General features: G+C 39.0%; 1 protein-coding gene and 1 non-coding gene across 2 annotated transcripts; both read right to left on the reverse strand.

The window, feature by feature from the left end:
• Positions 1-271: 271 nt before the first annotated feature.
• Positions 272-24,812, reverse strand: TMEM64 (transmembrane protein 64). Its single transcript, XM_037049323.1, has 4 exons — positions 24,660-24,812; positions 23,745-24,311; positions 14,626-14,781; positions 272-1,049 (listed from the first exon to the last, which is right to left on the reverse strand). The coding sequence occupies exons 1-4, from the start codon at positions 24,810-24,812 to the stop codon at positions 861-863; spliced, it is 1,065 nt and encodes a 354-aa protein (XP_036905218.1). The 3' UTR covers positions 272-860.
• Positions 16,183-16,342, reverse strand: LOC118989294 (U1 spliceosomal RNA). The gene has a single exon (XR_005066989.1). It is a non-coding gene; the product is annotated as a U1 spliceosomal RNA (small nuclear RNA).
• Positions 24,813-25,013: the final 201 nt, after the last annotated feature.

Consider the following 25,013-nt stretch of genomic DNA (forward strand, 5'->3'; position numbering starts at 1 on the left):
TCTCAGAACTTACAGAGACCCCCTTTAGTTGTTAAACTTAATCACTGAGATAACCTCCAGTTGTACTCCTTAGCAGCCTGACTTTAGCTTCATGGGGTGGGGCAGAGTAATTTCTGTGAGCAGAGCTATTACTTCCCCTCAGGCTCATGCCACTTGGAGGGAAGTACTCTGCCTGAGACAGATGGCCTAAGGAGATGAACCTAAGGAAAGTAAAGTGATGCCACAAAATTAACTTCTCTTGCTTTGCACATTACACAGTCGAAATAAAAGGTTTCTTAAGAGCACTTCATTCTCGTGTTTAGGATTTTGGCTTGTGTGAACTGGCATAAATGGCCCTGCAACAATGCAGTGCCTGCAAAAATACATTCAACCCAAAGTTAATGTCTGTGTCTAACTAGGAAAGTACAGAGAAGCAATGTGGTCCCACTTAAAAAAAATAAAACAAAACAAAATCTGTTTATCCTTTCTGGAAAAACTACCAAAGCAAAGGGCACCCAATAATATTGTACATTTAAAACTGCATACTTTTACTGGTCTTTATAAGTAAGAAAGATACATATAGCTACTCGGGGACTTTATAAATAAAGACTAACAAGAAAAATAATTGGGTCACTTCTCCGTTCATAAGTATCCAGAAAGAAAAATTAAAAATACTAAAGTGCAGACCAATAGGTTTTTATGGGGATAACAATGATAATGGGGTGCAGCCAAAATTGCATCTATCTTCCAAAACAAGCTATGTAATTTAAAAACTAGTCAGTTTTGTGTTGTAATAGGGTTAGTCCTTGTCTCTGTCCTTGCCAGGAAGCTGCACCTTGGACAGCATATCAGGCTCTCAACAACCTTGCACTTTACTAGAGTCACACAACATTGATTCCTGCTCCAGAGAATGTCAGCATTCGCTTGTTGTATGATGAGCTGCTGGTATCTGGCTGACTATCTTTCGTAAGTGAGGTTTTCAGTTCCATTTCACAACCTACAATAGCCGCATTCAATTCCATTTGCGCTCGATGGACTACATAAAACATGAGGCCTATACTTATAATAATCTGTAAATAAAATAAAATGTGACAATTAATATTTTATGCAAAAAAGGAAAGGAAATAAATGCAACAAATATTTGGCTTAGAAATGTTTCAAACAGGACACTTCTCAAATATGCTCAGGTGACATTTTTAAATAGTTCACACAGAGTCACTTACTCTTCTATTGCCTGATTCTACTGGGAGTGTGAGCCAAAATCTATAGGTAACCATTATATGTTGTCAGGTAAACACAGGCAGGTATACATCCCTTCTAATCTATGTAAACAATGTTTGTTCCATAACAGTCACACCTATCTTGGATCCAAGATGGTGGAGGAATAAGTGGAAGCTGCACAAATCTCTTCCCAGGACCAAAATGGAATTACAACTAATAAATAGATAAAACATCCTGAATAACCAACAGAATACTAGCTGGAGAGAAGCCTAACCAAGGACAGATAGAAGAAACTACTTGAATTCCATGTGACTGGTAGAGAGTGTCAAGGAGGCGTGAAAGGACTGGCTGGGATCACATGGGCAGCAGCTGAAATTACAGAAGGATAGTTCAGCACCTGTGGGGGAGGGCATACCCACTGAGAAGTATGGGGTTTAAACCCCAAGCTGGGCTCTGCAGCCTACAGCACAGAGCTGGAAAGGAACCCAGATAATATACAGCTTTGAAAAGCAGTGGGTATTTTATCTGTCAAGGAGAGATGGCTGGACACACAGAGAGCATCCTAAAGGGCCAACATAGCCACTTACTCTGGACTTTGGCAGAGGGATGGCACAGAGTGGACAAGAGATGCATGAAGAAAGTCTGGGGCTGGAGTCTCTGTGGAGAGACCTGAAGGAACAGCCATCAGAATTCCTCTGTTCAATCATTACCCATACTACAGAGGCCATCTTTCTCAGGCAGAGTACTTCCCTCCAAGTGGCATCAGCCTGAGGGGAAGTAATAGCTCTGCTCACAGAAATTACTCTGCCCCACCCTGTGAAGCTAAAGTCAGGCTGCTAAGGAGTACAACTGGAGGTTATCTCAGTGATTAAGTTTAACAACTAAAGGGGGTCTCTGTAAGTTATGACTTTAGCTGACCCTTCCCCAAGGACTGGTGCTGGTAAAAGCCAGCCTTGATGCACAGCCTAGTTCTTTCTGCACATACCCAGGTCCAGTAGAGGGAGCAAAGAGTTGTAAATCACTGATAGCTCTGACCAGGTTGCCCAGGGCCAGTCATAAGTAACATGTGACATACATGTGAACCAGTCTTTGTAGACCTACCTAATATATATAAACAAAAAACAAAGAGGCAGCCAAAATGGGAATACAAAGAAACAGGCCCCGGAAAAAAAAAACAAAACAAGAGAATGTTTCAGAAAAACTAAATGAAGGGAGGCAAGCAATTTATCAGATATAGTTTAGAGTAATGATTATGAGATCAACAACATTAAAAACAACATAGAAACAATAAAAAATGACCAGTCAGAAATAAAGAATATAATAGATGAAATTAATAATACATTACAAGGTATAAACAGTAGGATAGATAACACAAAGGATCAAATTAGTGATTTGGAAGACAAGGTAAAAAAAAAAAAAAAAAAACAAGCAGAGCAGCAAAAAGAAAAGAGAATGAAAAAGAATGAGAATAGCCTAAGAAACATTTTGGACAACATGAAGTGTAACAACATGCACAACATGGGGCTACCAAAAGGAGAAGAGAGTGAGCAAGAGATCAAGAACCTACCTGAAGAAACAATTATCAAAAACTTCCCTAGTCTAGTGAAATAAAAGACACAAAAGTCCAAGATGTGCAGGGAGTCCCAAATAAGGTAGACCCAAAGAGACATATACCAAGATACATCATAATTCAAATGGTAAAGGTTAAAGATAGGGAGAGAAACCTAAAAGCTGAAAGAGAAGAGCAAGTAGTTACCTCCAAGGGAGCTCCAATTAGACTGTCATCTGATTTCTTAACAGAAACATTTTAGACTTGGGATTGGCATGGAATATTCAAAATGATGAGAAACAAGGACATACAACCAAAGCACTTTACCCTGCAAGGCTATCATTTAAAATTGAAGGAGAAATGAAGAGCTTCCCAGACAAGAAAAAGGCTAAAGTGGTTTGTTAACACCAAAGCAGTACCATAACAAATGTTAAAGGGCTTCCTTTAAGAAGAGGAAAATAGTTTAAAAATAAAATGGCAATAAATATATATCTATCAATAATCACCTTAAAAGTAAATGGCTTAAATGCTACAACCAAAACATTGAATGGATAAGAAAACAAGACTCATATGTATCTGTCTCCAGGAGACCCACCTCAGATCAAAAGATACTCACAGACTAAAAGTAAAGGGATGAAAAAAGATGATTTCATGCAAATGGAAAGGGGAAAAAAGTTGGGTCAGCAATACTTATTTGACAAAAGAGACTTTAAAATCAAGGCTACAGTAAATCAAGGCTACAGTAAAAGACACGGAAAGACTATACATAATGATAAAGGGAACAATCCAACACGAGGATATAATCCTAGTAAAAATTTATGCACCCAACACAGGAGCACCTAAATATGTAAAGCAAATCTTTTTTTTAAAGATTTTATGTATTTCTCTTTAGAGGGGAAGGGAAGGAGAGAAGGAGAGAAATATCAATGTATGGTTGCCTCTCATGAGTCCCCTACTGGGAACTGGCCTGCAACCCAGGGATGTGCCCTGACTGGGAATCGAACCGTGATCGTGTGGTTCGCAGACCTGCGTTCAATCCACTGAGCTACACCAGCCAGGCATAAAGCAAATCTTGATGGACATAAAAGGAGAGATCAGCAGATATAAGTCATAGTAAGGGACTTAACACCTCATTGATGCCAATGGATAGATCCGTCAGACAGAAAATCAACAAGGAGACAGCGGCCTGATTTAACATATTAGATTAAATGAATTTCATTGGTATCTTTAGAGCTTCCACCCCAAAACTGCAGAATATACATACTTGTCCAGTGTACATGGAATGTTTTTTAGAACAGACCACATGTTAGGACACAAGTCTCAATTAATCTAAGAAGACTGAAATCATATCAAACATTTTCTCTGACCACAATGCTATGAAACTAGTAATCAATCACAAGAACACTGAAAAATACACAAAGACATGGAAGTTAAGTAACATGCTATTAAACAATGAATGGGTCAACAAGATCGAGGAAGAAATCAAGATAACTTGAAACAAATGAAAATGAGAACACAAAAACCCAAAATCTTTGGGAAACAGAGAACGCAGTTCTCAGAGAAAAATTCATAGCACTATAGGCCTCTCTCAAAAAAACAAGAAAAAGCACAAATAAACTATCCAATTTTACACTAAAATGAAATTGAAAGAGAACAGACAAAGCCCAAAGTGAAAAGGAAATGATAAAGATCAGATCAGAAATAAACAAAGTAGAGTCTAAAAAGATGATACAAAGATCAATCAATCCAAGAGCTAGTTTTCTGATAAGATAAAAAAGATTGACAAAACTTTCACCAGACTCATCAAGAAAAAAAGAAAGAGACCCTAATAAACAAAATCAGAATTGAAAGAGGAGAAATAATTACTGACATCAGACTTCCAGTCAAGATGGAGGTATAGGTGGGTACACTTTGCCTCCCTGCACAACCAAAAGAAAGACAGCAATGAATTCAAAAACAAAAAACAACCAGCACTGCCAGAAAATCTAACTATATGGAAGTCTGACATCCAAGGGGTTAAAGAAGAGACATTTATCCTGACTGGTAGGACGGCTGGAGATGGGCAGCTGGGGCAGAGAAGATGCACAGCAATACTGTTGCTGGAGGACTAGGCAGGCAAAGCAGTGCCAGGTAGGCCCACATTTGCATGCAGATAAACTGAGAACAACTGGAGAGTGAGATAGACTGAGCAACCCAGGGTTCCAATGTGGAAAAAGAGAGCCTCGAAACCTCTGGCTGTAAAAACCTCGAGGTGTTGTGGAAGTGGGAGAAACTTCCAGCCTCACAGGAGAGTTTGTAGGAGAGACCCACAGAGTACTAGATACATACACATAAGCCTACCCATCCTGGAATCAGCAACAGAAGGGCCCAATTTGCTTCTGGGGAAAGTAACTGAAAGCCAGTCAAGAGCCAAGTGAACAGCATTGCTCCCTCTCTCACCCCTCTGTCACATACAGTGCCACAACACAGTGATGTGGGTTGCCATGCTTCAGTGAATACCTAAGGCTCCACCCCTTACAAAGCATTAAGGCCCAAATGAAAGAACAGATAAAAACTCCAAAAATAGAACTGAGCAATGAAGAAATAGTCAACCTATCAGATGCAGAGTCCAAACACTGGTAATCAGGATCTCACAGAAATGATTGAGTATGGCCACAGAATAGAGGGAAAAGTGAAGGCTATACAAAGTGAAATAAAGAAAAAATGTATAGAGAACCAACAGTTGAAGGGAAGGAAACGGACTCAAATCAATGATCTGGAGCAGAAAGAAGAAATAAACATTCAACCAGAACAGAAAGAAGAAACAAGAATTCGAAAACATGAGGAGAGGCTTAGGAACCTCCAGGACAACTTTAAATGTTTCCACATCCAAATACTAGGGGTACCAGAAGGGGAAGAGGAAGACCAAGAAATTGAAAACTTATTCGAAAAAATAATGGAGAACTTCCCTAACCTGGCAAAGGAAACAAACTTCCAGGAAGTTCAGGAGACCCAGAAGGTCCCAAAGAAGTTGGACCCAAGGTAGCACACATCAAGACTCATCATAATTACATTAGCCAAGATTATAGATAAGGAGAGAACCTTAAAAGCAGCAAAAGGAAACAGTTACCTACAAAGAAGTTCTCATAAGACTATTAGCTGATTTCTCACAAAAAACCTCACAGGCAAGAAGGGACTGGAAAGAAGTATTCCAAGTCATGAAAGGCAAGGACCTACATCCACAATTACTTTATCCAGCAAACCTATCCTTTAGAATGGAAGGGCAGATAAAGCGCTTCCCAGATAAGGTCAAGTTGAAGGATATATTCATCACCAAGCCCTTATTGTATGAAATATTAAAGGGACGTATCTAAGAAGAAGAAAAAGATGAAAAATATAAATAGTAAAATGACAATAAACTCACAACTGCCAACAACTGAACCTAAAAACAAACTAAGCAATCAAGAAGAACAGGAACAGAATCGCGTACTGGAGATCATGTGGAGGGTTATCAGTGGGTAGGGGGAGTGGGAAGAATGGGGGAAAAGGTATATGGAATAAGAAGCATAAATGGTAGGCAGAAAATAGACAGGGGGAAGTTAAGAACAGTATAGAAAATGGAGAAGCCAAAGAACTTATATGTACAATCCATGGAGATGAACTAAGTGGGTGAAAAATGCTGGTGTGAGGGGATGCAGGGCTGAGGGAATAAAGTATAGAAAAAATGGGACAACTCTAATAGCATAGTCAACAAAATATACTTAAAAAAAGGATAACTGACACCAAAGAAATACAAAGAAATATAAGTAAATATTATGAACAACTACATACCAATCAAATGGACAACCTAGACTAAGTGGATGAATTCCTAGAAATATATAAACTTCCAAAACTAAATCAAGAGAATCACATATCTGAATAGACAGATTACAAGTACTGAAATTGAAGCAGTAATTAAAAAACTCCCTACAAACAAAAACCCTGGACTGGATGGCTTCATAGGTTAATTTTACCAAATATTCTGGAAAGAACTAACACCTCTCCTCCTCAAACAATTTCAAAATATTCAAAAGGAGAGAAAGCTCCCAAGCTCATTTTACAGGGCCAGTATTATCCTAATTCTAAAACCAGATAAAGACACTTCAAAAGAAGAAAATTACAGGCCAATATCCCTGATGAACATAGATGCTAAAATCCTCAAAAAATATTAGCAAACTGAATACAGCAATATATGAAAAAGATCAATACAATGATCAAGTGGGATTTATTCCAGGAACGCAAGGTTGCTACAACATTCACAAATCTATAAATGTAATTCACCACATAAACAAAATGAAGAATGAAAGTCACATGATCATACCAACAGATATGAAAAAGCACCCATTTATGTACAAACTCTCAGGAATGTGGCAATAGAGGGAACATACCTCAACATAATAAAGACCATATATGACAAACCCACTGCCAGCATCATAATCAATGGGCAAAAACTATAAGCATTCCCCTGAAGATCAGGAACTAGACAGGGATCTCCACTTTCCCCTCTTGTATTCAACATAGTACTGGAAATTCTAGCAATAGCAATCAGACAAGAAGAAAAAATGAAAGGCATCCAAATTGGCAACAAAGCAGTAAAACTGTCATTATTTGCAGATGACATGATACTGTACACAGAGAACCCCAAAGAATCCACCTAGAAACTACTAGAAGTGATACAAATGAATTCAGGAAAGTAGGATACAAAATCAGTATCCAGAAATCAGTTGTAATTTTATAAGCCAGTAATAAACTAACAAAGAAGGAAATTAAGAAAATAATTCCACTCACGATTTCTTCAAAAAGACTGAAATACCTAGGAATATATCTAAACAATGGTATAAATACTTGTACTCGAAAAATTATGAGACACTGTAGAAAAAAATTGAAGATACAAATAATTGGAAGCATATACCATGTTCATGGATACAAAAAATTAACATCATTAAAAATGTCCATACTATCCAAAGCAATCTATAGATTCAACATAATTCCTACCAAGATTCTAATGTTGTATTTGACAGAACTAGTATTTCAAAATAACAAGTATTTTAACAAGTATTGTTAACAATACTTCAACAAGTATTGATAATAAGTATTTCAAGCCCTGGATGGTGTAGCTCAGTGGATTGAGTGCAGGCCTGTGAACCAAAAGATCGCAGTTCAATTCCCAGTCAGGGCACATGCGTAGGTTCCAGGCCAGTTCCCAGCAGGGGACACACAAAAGGTGACCATACATTGATGTTTCTCTCCCTCTCTCCTTCCCTTCCCCTCTAAAGATAAATAAATAAAATCTTAAAAAAAAAACAAGTATTTCAAAAATTTTTATGGAATCACAAAAAGCCTCACATAGGAACAGCAATCCTGAGTAGAACAAAGTTGGAGGAACCATGCTACGTAATATCAAACTATACCATAAGGTCACAGTAATCAAAACAGCATGGCACTGGCATAAAAACAGACATATATCAAATGGAACAGGATAGAGAGCCCAGAAATAAACCCATACCTTTAAAGTCAATTAATATTTGAGTGAGGAAGCAAGCACATACAATAGCCTAAAAATAGTTTATTCAAATATAAATGGTGTTGGGAAAATTGGACAGATACTTGCAGAAAAAATAAAACTAGACCACATTCTTACACCATATACAAGAATAAATTCAAAATAGACTAAAAACTTAAATATTACACCCAAAACCATAAAAATCCTAGAAGAAAACATAGGAAATAAAATCTCAGACACTGCTCATAGCAATATTTTATTTGATATATCTTCCCAGGCAAGGGGCACAAAAGAAAAAACAAACAAATGGGATTATATCAAACTAAAAAGTTTTTGAACAGCCAAGGAGACCATCAACAAAATGAAAAGCCAACCCTATGTGGAATGTAAGAACATACTCACCAATTAATCTGATAAGCAGTAAACATCCAGAATTACAAAATTCAACACCTAAAAAACAAACAATCCTATGAAAAAATGGCCAAAGGACCTGAACACACACTTCTCCAAGGAGGTCATACACGTGACCCATAGACATGAAAAGATGCTCAACATCACTAATCATCAGAGAAATTCAAATTAAAACCACAATGAGATATCATCTCACACCTATCAGTATGGCTACCATCAATAAATCAATAAACAAGTGGTGGCAAGGATGTGGAGAAAGGAGAACACTGTTGCACTGTTGGTGGGAATGCAGATTGGTGCAGTCACTGTGGAAAGCAGTATGGAGATACCTCAAAAAATTAAAATTAAGTCTGTCTTTTGACTCTGTGATCCCACTTCTGAGAATATATCTGAAGAAACCCAAAGCACTAATTTGAAAAAACATAAGCACCCCTATGTGCATTGCAGCACTGTGTGTAATTGCCAAGATACAGAAGCAGCCCAAGTGTGCATCAGTAGATGAGTGGGTTAACCAAGTATGGGACATTGACACAGTGGAATACTACTTAGCCATAAAAAGAATAAAATGTTACTCTTTGTGACAGCATGGATGGACCTGGAGAACATTATGCTAAGTGAAATAAGCCAGTCAGAGATAGACAAATACCATATGATTTCACTCATGTGGAATCTAATGAACAAACTAAACTAACAAGCAAATACAGACAGACCCACAGATAAAGAACAGTGTGACAGCTATTGTGTGACAACAGTATGGCAGAGGTATTTTAGAGTGTGGAGGGGCTGAGCAAAAAGGAACAAGGACTCATGAACATAGCAACAGTATGGTGATTAGAGGGGTAGAGCAGTGTAAGAGGGTCACATGGTAATGGAAAAATTAAAAAAAAATAAAAATAAAATACTATTAAATAATAATTAAAAAGGGGAAAAGTTAGACCTGTCTCTGCACTAAGTTTCCTTCAGGAATAAGATGTGCTCAACAGAGGTAATTGCTAGCTGAATGTCACTGATATAATTAATATAGCTTCTACCTCTGTACAATGATAAATGCCCACAGGCATTTCTAAGCCCACTTAGAAGCACCATCATTTGTAGCTGAAATACCTAGTGCAGTCAAAATTAGAAATATTAAGACCCATGGAAAATTGAAATTCCAACAAACTTCAAAAATTAACAAGAAATTGTTGAATGCAAAAGTCTGTAGTTAGGAACAAATAAAAACAAAGGAAAACATGGCTATGGGTTGAAAATGCCACTCAAAGGGATTCTAAAGGAAGCATTACACAGAAAGTGTGGTTCTAGTATTTATTGTTTTAGTTGCTCAGCAGTGATGTGATTTCAGTGAAGTCCCTCAGGCCATGTGGCTTTGGTTTCTTGCATTCAACAGGAAGCCGTGGTCCCTATGTTTTAGCAGTCAGCACGTAGTTCATCAGAATGTCTCAGCATCCATCTCTTCTAAGTGGTATTTATTCAAAGGTCTTTTGTAAATCAGTTTTCTAGAGCTTGGAACCAATATTAAAAGAGAAAGAGGGTGGGGTAGGTGTTGTGTGATGTCCAAGCAAGTTTCCAAAGGCTGCTCAAACCACAGGTAACCCTAAAACAGAACATTGCTGTACTAAGCCTACTCATAATTTTAAATTTTATAGGGACAGTATCCTAACTTCAAGTACTGAGGATGGTGGGGGTGAGGTGGAGGCAGTTTGGTGATGGAGGAGAGGTAGATGCAGAGGGAGTTGGAACTCGGTCAGGGGGCACCATGAAGTATCTATCATCACTCAAAACAATTCTAAGCAAATTAGATATTTTAAAGGTGGGACTTTGAAGCGTGTTTTTTCTCTAACATGTTAGTTCTTAGAAAAACAAGATACTATTACTGAAAACCCTAACTTTGATACTTAGCAGTGCAAAGTGACACCATGTAGAGATAGAGATGGAAACACTCTTAGAACTAATGGGGAGAGATGCTAAGCATGGATGAGATGCCAAGTCCTGTTTGAGACAAGCTGGATTCGAGGTGCAGTGAATGGATCTAAAATAGGGAATGAAGGCTGAGCTGAACATTTACTAGGGCCCTAACACAGACAAACATAATAGCAATGGATGTACCAAGAAGAAAAGTTTTCAGAGTGAGACTAGAAAGCTTTGGCTATAGTGTTGAGAAACACTGATTTAGGGATGAGAGGAGGAAAAGATTCTGGTAAATGGAGCAGGAAAGTGGAAAAGAAATGAAGATACTAAGGGAAGAAGATGTTCTTGTTCTCCAGTCTGACTGAGATGAGGGTAGTGGCAGATGTGGCAGCTTAAAGAACAGATGTGGTAAGACAACAGGAAGGAGGCTCAGACCCAGATGCAAACCTTTCAGTTCCCAGCCAGGTGAGTTGGCTCCATGCACATGGAGATGTCCTTCTGGACCCCAGGGCCTGTTGGTTTGCAGTGGCCCCCACACGCCACTTTCTAAGTTCAGTAAAGTGTAAAATAAAAAAAAAATGACTGTTTTAAAAAGTTTCTTCATTAAAACAAAAACTTCAAGCACAGGATCTCTCCACCATCAACTGGAAAGCATGAGCAAATCATGGGAGGTTAGCAGATTTCTCAAATGGAAACTGAGGGGTTTTCCACTTGAAGACCTGATTTTGCTGTTAAGCAAGAAGAGAGTCTATGAAGAATTGAGAGGCAAATAGAGGAAAGAGTCAAACTGTGAGGAGGAGAGATGGATTAGAAAGTGTCACTAAGGAAACAGCTGGGATATGGGGCAGTGCAGAGACACCAGCTGATGTCTGTAAACAATCTGTCTGGTTGTATAACTTCCCCAAAGGAAAAAGTGCAAAGCAGATGAGACAGATTTATCCAGAGTAGGGAAGGTGGGTGTACAGAAAAATATGGGCAAGCTTAACTGAATGAACAGACCATGGGATCTCAGCAAGATTCCTACAGGTGGGAATCTTGATTTGGAATAGTTGTGCCTCCTGTAAGCATCTATATGATATTGCTAAAATCTGTGGACACTGTGGACTCTGCAGACAGCTCTAAAACTGTTGCAGATCTGTGGCTCATTTCTAGCTAATGTGAGAAATGTCATCAAGACCCTAAACTCCACCAACTGCAAACTAACCTTCCTCCTTTTTTCTTATGGTCATTTCCCTCTTTTCCCCATGCTCATTTCCCTCTTTTCCCCTTGCTCTTCATTTATCTTCTGTGAGCTGAACTAAGTCCTCCCAGAAACAAATTTAGCTGTAATATCAATAGATCAGATGAAAGCATAAATACATCTGTGCCTTTTTGTTTTGGTGATTTTTTTCATAAATGCCTAGGTTAAGAAATATATGTCTTTTACCTATTTTGTATCCTAAGGTTAAATTTGCCAGTTTATGCAAAGTAAAATAAAACAGTGGAAAAGAAGACTCTACACTTTAAGATTCACAACTGACAAATGCCTGCTGTAACCCCAGTGATTACAGGTAATTAATGAGATGCATAGAAATATACAGTACTGAAAACCTTCTGAAAGCTGTTAACATGAGGAATTCTAACTACTCAAAAGTAATATAAAGGGAAAAAAGAGGTTTTAAGTGGATTACTCAATTTCAAGAAACTAAAGAAAAACTAATATGCTTAAATTTATGCTAAACAAATCTGAGAATGCAGTGTATATCAGAATATTATAGTACTCAGGATGATTCTAAACAAATTATTAGATAAATATAATGCATACAAAACTTAATAAGTGATTACCATTAATAAAAATAAACCAACTATACTAAAAACTCTACACCTAGGTTCAGATTATTTAAAAACATTTAACTCTGAATTAAAAATAGTAAAGAAAAAACCCTGACTCTCCAAATATCAAAAATATTACAAAGTTTTCCTTCACAAGTCCTTTTATTGACAAGCTTTATGTATAGTTTATTATAAAAATTCCTGGGTTTATTGTTTACTAGGCTTGTACTGCATAAGCATAAAGGAAATCAATCTGGCCCTATTTATCATAGCAATGTTGATACAAGATACAATAGCTTCAAAAACCTGAGAAAAATGTCATTAACGGTAAATCTGTAACATGATACCACATATTCAGTAATAGTATGAATTAAAACCAACAAGTACAGCATAAATAATTTTGGTTGGCTGTCTAGCTAGTACTACTGTTCAGCAGACTACAGTTCACTGGTCATGAGCATGAATGGTCTCTAGAGTCAACTGCCTCATCCTGTCCTTACATCTGTGACCTTAGACAAACTACTATCTTCTGCTGTGCTGACAAACAAGCTCTTGGAGATCACAGGTTGGGAATCTTGACTTGAAGCACCTGCTATTTTCCATGGTGTAAATATCTTTGCCATGATTAATTTTAAGCTACAAAAGTTACATCACTGAGGGAAGTATTGGGAAGAGATGTCCACAGTGGTCTTGAGGTAATAAAAGTAGAGACCTCCTACAATTTTGCTAGGAATTAAATGAGCTTAAATATGAGGTCTGTCCAGAAAAAGTGAAGTCATTGTTAATATAATGACAACGGTTTGTGTGCCTTCAATGCAACATGGCAGTCAAGGAGAGTGGACTGCAATGAGCAATGTGTGAACAATGACAATTTCACTGTACAAGTTAATAGGAGCAGTAGATGCCATTCAGTGAACATGTGTATTGTGTGGCCAGTTGCATTCAAAATACCTGTGTGAGTATAGCAACAAGTCTGCATCAGATTTTGTGTTAAGCTTGAACATTCCTCTGTGGAAACTATTCAGATGATTCAGACAGCTGCAGCTATAGGGAAATGGTAATTGGCAGCTTCATCATGACAACACACCCACTCACACATCATGTCTGGTGCAAAGTTTTTGGGGAAACATCACATCACCTAGGTGACTCAGCCCCACTACAGCCCAAATTCTGCACCCTGTGAATCTGGGCTGCCTAGAAGAAATTTCAGACCATCAATGAGATTCAGGAAAATATGATGGGGCAGTTGATGGAGATGGGGAGAACTGTGTGAAGTCCCAACGTGACTACTTTGAAGGGGACTGAGGTGTTATTGTTCTATGTACAATATTCCTTATATCTTGTATCTTCAGTAAACGTCTCTATTTCTCATATTACATGTCTGGATACCTTTTCTTGTATGTGGCATGTAAAGCACTCATTAAAGGTTAGCTATCATCTTCATCCTCAACATCATCTTACTAAATCATCAAAATTTATGGTAATTTTATATTTTGGTATGTCTCAGGAGTAAAATGTATCACAACTAAAGAAATAAAATTTTAAGTCTTCCTATATGCAATTTAAAAGCACTGAATAAATGTGTCTAGATAGCAGGACTCTCCTCTTTTATCAGCCTCTAATATGGTATTATATATACCCCAAAGTATACTACAATTTGCATGGTTATAATACTCCATTATAAAAATCTTATGTAGATTTGCAGCATACTTTACTTTTTATAAAGCAATAATTTTCTGAAAAACATTTGTTCTACCTCAAAATATACCAGAAAAAAAATTTACATTGCCTGTATAATATTCTAAAAAGTACCAATAGAAGAGTTCAATAATTTAAAGATAAAGTAAGATAAAAACACAACCCCACTAAATCTCACTAAAATTATTTTTAGAAATAGTAGTAATACCTCGCACTAACTCAACATAGAGTATTTAGTATTTGATTTAGTGAGGACTTTGAAAATAATCACTGCAGAAAGAACCTGGTTTTTGTTTTTCCCTTTTTTGTTTAAGAGAATATTCATAAGTATCATTTCAGTTCTATATACTTCCATATAGCCACACAATAAAAATATAAATGTTGTCAAAATATTAATTAAAATGAAAGAATAAGAAAAGACATAAAAAGGAAAAATCCTCTTAAATTATTTTCAGTAAAATATGTTAGGTTTAAAACAACAATGTCACATGAGGATAAAAAAGGCAACCCCTGGCCTTCAACTCACCTGTAAACAAAAAACAAAATATCCACTAATGGTCTGTTCTGTGATGACATCTTCCATGGTCCGCAAGGTAGTACCGAGATAGGAATTCAGGAGCTGGGTAGGAAGCAGTCCCACTGAAGATGCCATCAGATAGTTGGGTAAAGAGAGATCAGTCATCTAGAAGACCAAATTAAATGGAATGGGATAATGATTTATTACCAAGAAAATTTTCAATCTCACATAAAACTATGTATAAGTCTTGCCAGTAGTTTTTCCTTGGGGATAAGGGGAGCTGAAATACTTTACCAGGACCTAACTATTGAAAATGATCATAAATGGAATACATACAAATACAGAAGATTTAGAATGAAATACAGTTAAAACATTTTAAATATTCTATTATTCTAGATTAAAAGATAACATTTATGACTATCTCTTTTTTCTTACATGTACATAAAATGGGCACAAATGGATCACTTTGTAAAAAGTCTTCCTCATGTCATTCTTCTTCATAACATACTTAAATGGCACTCTGGTCACAGGTCTTTGAAATCAAATAACCCTAGAAGGACTTCCTAGTGCTGGAACTCCATCAGCTATAACCTGTCTTGGAGCATCAACATTTTGATGTATTATCCTCATCAAAATGAGGATAATAACTGCCACCCTACATGATTATTGTCAGGTCAGAATCAGAAATATTTTCTACCAAATGCCTAGAACATGAGTGATACTCAAAAAAGGAAGAAATTATTATCATCATGCAATTTCACTACCACTGTGTGGATGCAGCTCAATTTAACCATGCTTTGGCGTGGAAAATTTAAATCACTTCCTTATGTTTTTCTATGTGTATATGTGATTGTGTTTCTTTGTTACCATTATAAAATTTTTAAAAACTATAGTGAAAACCTTTGTACACTAACCTAACTATACTAACTACACTAACCATTATAGGAGTCAGTGTCCAAAATATTCCATAAAACCCATCTCTCAGTATTCACGCAGTCTGTGATCCTTTCCCTATAGCTCAGGCTACACCTGGTAAGGTGTTTTAAGTAGCTCTATGGGGAGGCCCAAGAGGTGAGGAACGGATATCTTCAGTCAAGGGGAGCAAAGACCTGAGGCCTGTCTGGAGGCAAATTACTCACCAGTCAAACCTTAAAATGACTGTAGCCTGGCCACACCTTGACTGAAGGTGTTAGAGAGAACTGAGTCAGAGGCACTCAGAGCGCTGCAAAGGGATTCCTGACCCACAGAAACTGAGATAATTCATTGTTTAAGCCACTCACTTTCGGAGTGATCTCTTACACAAGTTACTAATACAAAGTATTTTTCCACTTCTTTTAGGAAACTCACTAAAAGTGAAAATACTGGATCAAACTGTAATAACTGTTTTCCAAAAAAATATCCACAGAGATTTACATACCTATCAATAAGTAATACACTAGTGTCCATTTCATTATATCAACTTTAAGTATGAAATTTCAATCTCTCCAAGTTAGACAAGGATAAAAGTATTTCATCGTTGTTTAATCTGTACTATTTACTCTGATATTAGTTTTTTTCCTTTTTGCCAGTGAGAACATGAACACAGTCCCCCACACCACAAATTATGCAGTTGAGTTTCCCACATTTGGGGAAATTGCAAGGGTCAGCACATCCAGAGTGTGATGGACAAGCCTCTCCCTGGAAAAACCACCTTCGTGATCACGGTATCTCTCCTGCCAGGTAGTATAATGATATTTGTTTTAAATATACTTGGTTTTCTATTTGTATTTCTTTATGGCCTTATTTGTTCACATCTGCCCCTTTTAAAATTTGAATGTTGTGTTTTCCTTATTTACTCATAAGGGCTCCTTATATAGTAAGGGCAATCTTTTGACTATTCTATGTTGCAAATATTTCCCTCTACAGTGTCCCTTACATTTTAATTTTGTTTTGACATACAAATGTTTCTACATTTTATGTAATCAAGTATTATCAATCTTTTCCTATGATTTTTTCATTGCTTTTAGCTTTAAAAAAGTCTTTTTAGATACTAGTGCTAGTTTTTACCTATTATTTTTTATCATATTTTCCTTTGTAACATTTACCACTTACTCCTACTAGAACTTACTTGGCTTAAACATGAGGATATAACCTATTTCTTCCCTTCCCCAGTAACTAATTTTCCTAGCATTAGTTGTGGAATAATTAAGAACTTTTCTAATGATTAGTGATATTTACTTTATTAGAAATAAAGTAATTGTATATACCATGATTTATATGGGGCTTTAATATGGTCCACTGATAGCTTAAATCTTGTACTGTAAAGACTATCAGTTAACATCTTTATTTCTATTTTTAAATATTTCTCTCCTTTTTAAAATTGTCGTAACAATTCTTAGTTATTTCTTCTTACAGATAAATTTAGGTTACTTTGTCATTCAAAAAAATTACTCAATTTTATAAGGTAAAGATTGTGATAAATTTATAAATTAATCCAGATAGAGCTAAAATCTCCAGAATATTCAGCATTCTTATCCAAAATGTTTCTATAAATTCTCAGAATCTTTTATATCTCTTATTAATATTTACTAGCTTTATTCATGTATTATACATGATATTCATTTATTTCCAAGCATTTTATATTGTTGTTGCTACTGCTATTAATTTTAAGAATGACTTTTCCATGTCCTCACCTTGGTATTACTAGTATGTGAGAGTTCTGGTTCTTCTTTCACCACAATCTTATTTTCAGTAAAGCAACATTCATCTGCACTCACAGATGATTAACTAGATGCAGTTCTGCTGGTTTGGAAGGTCACTCACAACCCCCTAACTAATTACTGACTCAGCAACTGCCCCACCAAGATCTCAGTGGCACCAACAAAGACGGAAAGTTATGACTAACCTACCTTGAAGGTTTACACATGCCAATACACACCAGCCCCTTAGAAACAAGCAGAGTAGGAACCTGTGTGCAGAGTATTAGAGTGAACAGGATTAAAATTAGCTGCAGGAAAGGGGCCAACAGTGACCTATGGAAGAAGAGGCTTTGGAAACAACTCTGAAAGGTACATCTGGGTTGGTAGGTAGACACGTGGGATGAGGAAGAGAATAAACAGGAAGAAGACACTGGGCAGGAAAGCACAGGCTGTACTGAACACTGGCATGCAGTCTAGGTTGTTTCTAGGGCACATACAAAGGAATCCTGCAGAACAAAGATGGAAAACGTACTTGGGTGACGCCTGTAGCGGTCCTGGAGTGACACTGGGGGGTCTAGTTAAGGAAAGACATGAAGTGGGTCTAAGTTTTGGGAAGTTTCCTGACAGTGTGGTAAAGGTACAGGGATGAAGAACTTTTCTTTAGAATAAACATGTTAAATATATAAAATAAGTAGATATGACAAAAATGAATCTATAATAATATTTTGCAGTTAGTAATAAAACATTACATGTTCTAGATATTATCTTCAAAATGAATATATAATGTTAATGCAAATATTCAGTCCATAGCTTAAATGTAATAAAGTTTCTCTGAATAGTTAAAAAGATCTTTATGGAATATGACAAACTATAGGCTTATATTTTTTACTCATTCAACAAAAATTTATCATATGCCTTCTCTACATAGGGCCCCACTCTAAGCAGATATAAACATACACAGATAGAAAACCATAGCCACCTCTGTGGTCATTTTAAGTCATTTTGTGATATACTTAATGACAAAATGTTCATTACATTCAGTAAAAGGTCACAAAATTCATTTATAAAATTTACTTACAATGTTACAGAAGCAAAGCATTGCATTAACAAATGCAAAGACTAGAAAAATAAACACCAAATTACTGTTTTCTTCTTCAAGTAAAAATAACTTGAACTTTTCAAAGTTCTTACAATGAACAATTATTTTGTAGACAGAAAAAAACAAATACTGTTAAAATAAGTTTTTAAAAGACTTCTCTACTTTTAAAGATTTTTTTTAACCTAGGGAGGGATAAAAGACTATAATACAATAGGCTAGAGATACAGATTTGTGAACTGTAACCTCATATGGCACTGAAACCAGGAGGTCTTTGAGAAACCCAGCTCTTCTCAGACCAGCAGAACCCGGGTAAGTCCAGGACTCTCCCATTTACCAGTAGTTTGATCTTGGATTAGTTACTTCACACACCATGCCTTGATGACTTAGCTGTTAGGTAAGGATTAGGGTGATGTGAGCATTAAATAACGTGCATGTTAGAAGAAAAGGGTCTTGCACTTAGTAAGTGCACTATAAATATTTTTAAGTTAAAAAAATCTCTGAATGTCAGTGTTCTCATTCTGGCATGCAGATAGAAAGAAATAGTACACAATAACAAACTATGTATTGTATCACAGCTACCCAGCAGGTATAAAACACATTTTACAACAGAAAGTATGGGTCAAAAAATGTAACTGTAAATAACTCAAGATGTCACAGTAAATGTTAGAACCAAATCTGATTTCAACTGTGAGGCATTTGTTCCCTACAGAACTCAGCTTCTCCATCACTGACACAACCTTGAAAGACTGTTGTGATGATTAAGGGATTTCGTGCATAAAATTCTGCTCTGTAACTGTGACATGGTATATAACATAGGAATAAGAGGATCTTTCATGCTATGGTCTATGTTTTTAAACTTATTTTAGGTTTCAAAGATTTAACACTTGAAATAAAATGTTCCACATGGATTTAAGAAATAGAAACTATCCGAGTCTTGACTTTTTAAGTTACTCTATAGCCACAGAGAAAAGAGGAAGAATTATTTTTAGAATCTCCTGTGGAGTGAGAACAACAAAATCAAATCCTTTTGGAAGTTGCAAGCACTGATACAAATACTGTTACCTATAAAAACCAATGATCATGTACTATTTTTTGAATTAAAGGTAACATTTCACAGGTGGTAACTTTAAACTTTAGAAGTCCAGATGACCCCAAGTGGGCATCTTAAAGGAGAGCCTACAAGAAATACTTTCAGGTTTACTATATACAGAATGGGATGTTATTCCTGTGAATGTTTCCAGTTTTCAACTTTATCAACAATTTCCTTCTAAACAGCTTTACTCTTTTAGGATTCGATCTCCTCCTATACCTGCATTAATTATCCTTTCTTATTGAACCAGTTTCTGTTCCCAGCAATGGATAAACAGGAAAACCCTAAGTTTCAAGGCTACAGACAAGATTTGATGTTTTAATCAGAATTATCATATCTACCTCTTAGAGTGGGAAAAATTATATAAATTAATGCATTAAAGGGCATCTAGTAAACTTGGGATGGCAGAAGAGAGGCTGGAGAATAGTTATGAGGGTTTGAAATTTGTCCTGATAGGACAAGAAAACCCATTTGAGTGTTTTCTGCAGGGGAGTACCAAGATCAGACCTGGCAGCAGTAAGACCTACAGAAACAAGATTACACAGAAAACATAGGAGAAAAAAGCTTTAACTATTTCTTTTTTTTTTATGAATATATAAGCCATGCTAAGTACTCTGATTTTTTTAAAGATTTTATTTATTTATTTATCTTTAGAGGGGAAGGAGAGAGGAAGAGAAACATCAATGTATGGTTGCCTTTCATGCATCTCCTGCTGGGAGTTGGCCTGCAGGGAACCTGACCTGCAACCCAGGCATGTGCCCTGACTGGGAATCAAACCACGATCCTCTGGTTCGCAGGCCTGTGCTCAATCCACTGAGCTACACCAGCCAGGGCTTAACTATTTCTTTTTTTTTACGATATTATTTATTTATCTTTAGAGGGGAAGGGAAGAAGAGAAGGAGAGAAATATCAATGAATGGTTGCCTCGCATGAGTCCCCTGCTGGGAACTGGCCTGCAACCCAGGCATGTGCCCTGACTAGGAATCAAAACTGTGATCATGTGGTTCACAGGCCTGCGCTCAATCCACTGAGCTACACCAGCCAGGACATATTTCCTGGCAGAAATATTAGTGCATCTTTAAAAAAGAAAAAAAATTAAATATATGGGAAATTATATTTCTTATCATTTGAGAATTAATCCTCTAAAGTGCTATGTAGTTATTTTCTATTTAAAGAGTTTCCAGCCCTGGCTGTGTGGCTCAGTGGATTGAGTGCCCACCTGTGAATCAAAAGATTTTTGGTTCGATTCCCAGTCAGGGCACATGCCTGGGTTGCCGGCCAGGTCCCTAGTAGGGGTTAAGTGAGAGGCAACCACACACTGATGCTTCTCTCCCTCTCTTTCTCTCTCCCTTCCCCTCTGTCTAAAAATAAACAAATAAAATCTTTTTAAAAAAAGTTTCCAAAGTGGGCTGTCAGCCTGCTTATCCCTTCCTAACACACATAGGAGAAGGAAGAATTATGGTTGAGAACATGTAAGAAGGAGGAGAACCCCTTCCTTCTTTGGTATATTCACCTTTACAATCAGCTCTTGCCTCTAAGTGTAAAGGCACCTAGCTACACTCTGATGACAGTAACTGCTAACAGTTATTGAGTGTTGACTATGTGCCAGGGAAAATGCTGCCTTCACTGCACTAGTGCAATTAACCCTAACTCAGCAGACATTGTTGAGGGTTGTCTGTTTCTAAGCCTGTGCCTCAGGACCACTAGACTTCAGTCCTCTTTGAGATGAGACCAGATACATTTATTTAATCCATGGGCATTGAGAAAATGACTGGGAGGGAGAGGGGCAGATAATTTAAAACACAGGAAGGGAAGAAGAAAACAAGAGAAATATGCCTGGAAAAGAAAGCAGCAGTGGAAGGCCAAAGGAGCCTGGGAGTGGAGAGGGTAGGAGCAGAATGAAGGTCTCAAAAGTAGAAGGGAAAGTCACCCTAAAACAACATCCATCTAAGCTTTCTTTTCACTTACATACCATAAATGAAGTTAGTAAGCTGTTCAGGTTGAATAATGGGAATGAACAAGATGTATAAGACTTGGCTTCACAAGGCTCTCTGTGCATAACCACAAGTAAGAATTTTCAGTGTGATGCACCTAATCAACCCAACCTGAGCTCACCCCTCAGCTGTTCCAGCTCAGAGGGAGGTGGGGGCCCACCCTCAACAAGCTCCAAGACAACTGAGCCTCTGATTCTTACAGGATAAAACTGTGCTAATAGTATCTATTTCAAGAGACCTTTTTTTTCCTTCTTTTCTCTTGACCCCACAATGCCAAATTGAGAGTTGTCCCTGGTCTAGCTGTTTCAACTACATAATTATCTTAATTTGCACATACAAAATACAACTTCTTACTCATTTAATGTTAAAGAGACATTATAAAAAACACCTTATTTTTAATTAATAAATATGTAATGAGTCCTTATTCCTTATTATATAACCAAAAGGAAGAAACAAAGCTACCAATGACATCCTATCATCAGACTATAGTGTAAAGTTTGACTCTATCATTTATTTACTACCTAGGTGACCTTGGGTAATTACAGTAATGTCCACTAAGACCAAGATGTATTAATACATGTTTGTTAAGCCAGGCCCTATTACATGTACTTATCTGATGTACTCTTCTTAATAATCCTACAAAGTGGTACCACTAGTTTCCCCATTTACAAATAAGAAACTGAAACACAGAAGAATAAGCAACTTGATCAGCAGAGTCTGAGCAGCAAGACTCCCTGCACAAGCTCCGTGTTCCTTACCATCCAACAGCGGACTACATGGCACACACAATTGCCTGCTGCAGGGCTGGTTTAAAGGCTAGACCAGTGCATGGAAAGAACCTACAGCAGCATGACCACAGCAGATGGACAAGAAAGGGACAAAGATTATAAGGATACAAGTATACTGAAGAAATAAGCAAACTTCCTTAGTCCAACCATCATTCAAAGTCTTAGGACACTGATATTACCTGAGCTTGATGAAAGTTCACGTTTACACTTCTTATTGTAGGAGGTTGTGAAAGGGAAAAAATGAACACTGAGTCCCTACCAATCTACTGTAAACACCAAACTTGATCTCTACAGTTAACACCTTATGTACTTTGAGGCCTCCACCAAAATTTAGTCCAGTCATTGATGCTGCTGGTTAGGGGCAACTCGAGATTTGCAAAAGGATTTCAAGAGAAAAGAAGAAAAAAATCTTAATTTTGTCACAAAGAGGAAAGATTTTTAGAATTATTCTTAATAGAAAACAAAAGGAGAAAGTTTCTAGAGAGTAAAAAATTATTTATTTTCTAAAGAAAACAATGTGCTAGAACCACTAACAATATATAATGCAAGTACTCCTATGGTTTTGAATGCTATCTCTTCTTACTTTCACACAGTTTCTCTAAGTCTAGGTGAAAGGCTGAGTCCTTGAAAAATTTCTGCAAACTCTGCAGAATCAGTTAATTTGGGGAACTCAGTAATCTAGTCCAACCCCACAGGCACGTAGGTTGGTAATGCGTGCCCAAGTCAGTCACATCAACTGTGTGAAGAGGAGTCCTTTCTTGCAGTGGGTCAGTCTCCTCACAGGCAAAGATTCTGTTCCTCCATCAATTGCAAGAGCAGACAAGCTACAGGAATTTAAGTGCAATAGCAGAACATACAAGGGCAGAGAGTCTGGAGGCATGTAAAGACATGCTCACTGGGCACACGGTTACCTGGTGATTTCAAAATGAAGTTCCTTCAAAGAAATAAGGACGAGGGTTTCCCTCTTTACATTGTATTAAAGCAAATTAGAGGACAAAGAAAAGACCTATTACAATTAGGAAACCGGGTGTGGAGTCAGCAGCTACAAGCCCAATGTTTACTTCATGTCATTAAACAGTGTAGTCAAACTGATTCAGGCGACAGAGAAGGCTAAAAATGCAGCTGTTACCCGTTGACTGTTGCAACGCTACTAGAGAACACCAAAATTGAGCCTCAGTTCAATTGGAAATGGACATTTGCTTTCATCTGCACTCTCGGCCACGAGGGCTGTTCAACCAAACGGGTGCAGAAGTGTGGTATTGTTCCTCTGCCAGACTCCCACTGAAGGCCTGACCTGATCAGCCTTACTTCTGTGTGCACTCCCAGGCTGCCAGAAAAAGTCAGTAACTGATGTTCTTGTCGTCAACCTCTCGCTGGCACTGATCCCATAGAGCGCCCTCTCAGGCGTTCTAACACAGGCGCTCTAGGCGCTTGGGTTCCAGCCCAAGCGCTCTAACACAGGCCGCAGACGCCACTCACCGAGAACACTGCGTTCTGTAGCCCAAAGGGAATGGGAGTCAGCCTGGCCAGAGCCACCACTTTGAGGCCGCCAGCTCCCTCCACCACGCGGATGACCGCGCTCAGCCGCTCGCTGCCCCTCACCCGGGCGGCCACGCGAGCCGCCAGCAAGCGCCGGCACACCACGTGCGCGACGCCGGTGCCGAACAGGACGCCCGCGGCCATGAGTGCCAAGCCTAGTACGAAGCCGTACAGGTAGCCAGCAGCCACGCTGAGCACGATGTAGCCCCAGCCACAGGGGAACGATACCGCTACAAAGCCCAGCACGAAGAGCAGCAGGCCCAGCAGCGGGGGCAAGCCCTCCGCCCAGAGCAGCAGATGCTGCAGCGAGCGGCGGGCCAGCGCCAACGAGGCGAGGCCTAGCACGGCCAGCAAGCAGCCCAGAGTCAGGCCCCGGCAGCTGCAAGCGCCGCCCGGGTAGCAGCAGCGCGCCCGCCCCACCTCGGCCACACCGCCCACTGCCCCTGGGCCGCCTGCCGGGGCCGCGCCCTCAGCCGGCAGCTCTGAGGCGCGGGCAGGCCGGGGCACCTAGACAATCGCTGAGCTGGGAGTCGGCCCCGGGGCCTCCGCGCCCGCCCTCCCTGCCGCAGGGAAGAACAGCTCGGCGTCCGCACGCGCGGCCTTCAGCCAGCCAGTCCCTCCGCCGCGGCGCCTGTCAGGCGGCGGCCCTCCATGGTGCCCGTCCGCTCAGGGGCAGCGAGGCCAAAGGCCTGGCGGCCGACAGCCTGATGGGCAGAGGGCCTGCCAAGTGAGAAAAACTCGGGACCTTCAGCTGCGAGCCCGCCCCTTTCCGGCTAGGGGGCGGGGTTAAGGAGCGGGGCGGGGTCTGGCGCCAGCGGCCCCCCAAGACCCGCCCCTCGTGACGCACTGAACTACCCGGCCGGGGGCGGGAAATGGGGGGACGCCTTTCAGTGCCCTCACGTGGGCGCGCATAGCCCTCTGGTCCGGCCCCGTCTGTCCGGTGCTCGGATTTGCCCCTCTCCTTGTCTGTGGTCTCAAGGCCTCTGTGGGACCCGCAGCAGGTCTCATCTCCCTTGGGGACACTCGGTCGACTCTGTGGAGGGCTTCCTAGTCGTAAACCTCCCCGGGTGGGAGAGTCTACCAGAGTCTCAGGTAACCAGGGCCACCTGGACTCTGTCCTCCGGACCCCAGGCCCGGCTGAGTCTGACGCTTGGTCGAGGGCCCCTCAGACTCGCGGGCGTTTCCTCTTCCTCTTGTTTTTTTAGGTTC

The sequence above is a fragment of the Sturnira hondurensis genome, unplaced genomic scaffold (genome assembly GCF_014824575.4).
Source record: "Sturnira hondurensis isolate 20B ecotype Veracruz unplaced genomic scaffold, ASM1482457v3 Scaffold0006474, whole genome shotgun sequence".
Taxonomy (NCBI): domain Eukaryota; kingdom Metazoa; phylum Chordata; class Mammalia; order Chiroptera; family Phyllostomidae; genus Sturnira; species Sturnira hondurensis.

Coding starts and splice junctions, on each gene's coding strand:
- TMEM64 (XM_037049323.1), bottom strand. CDS start 24,812: ATGAGACCTGCTGCGGGTCCCACAGAGGCCTTGAGACCACAGACAAGG. Junction 24,312..24,659: donor CATTTCCCGCCCCCGGCCGG/GTAGTTCAGTGC, acceptor GCGATTGTCTAG/GTGCCCCGGCCTGCCCGCGC. Junction 14,782..23,744: donor TACAGAACGCAGTGTTCTCG/GTGAGTGGCGTC, acceptor TTGGTCTTCTAG/ATGACTGATCTCTCTTTACC.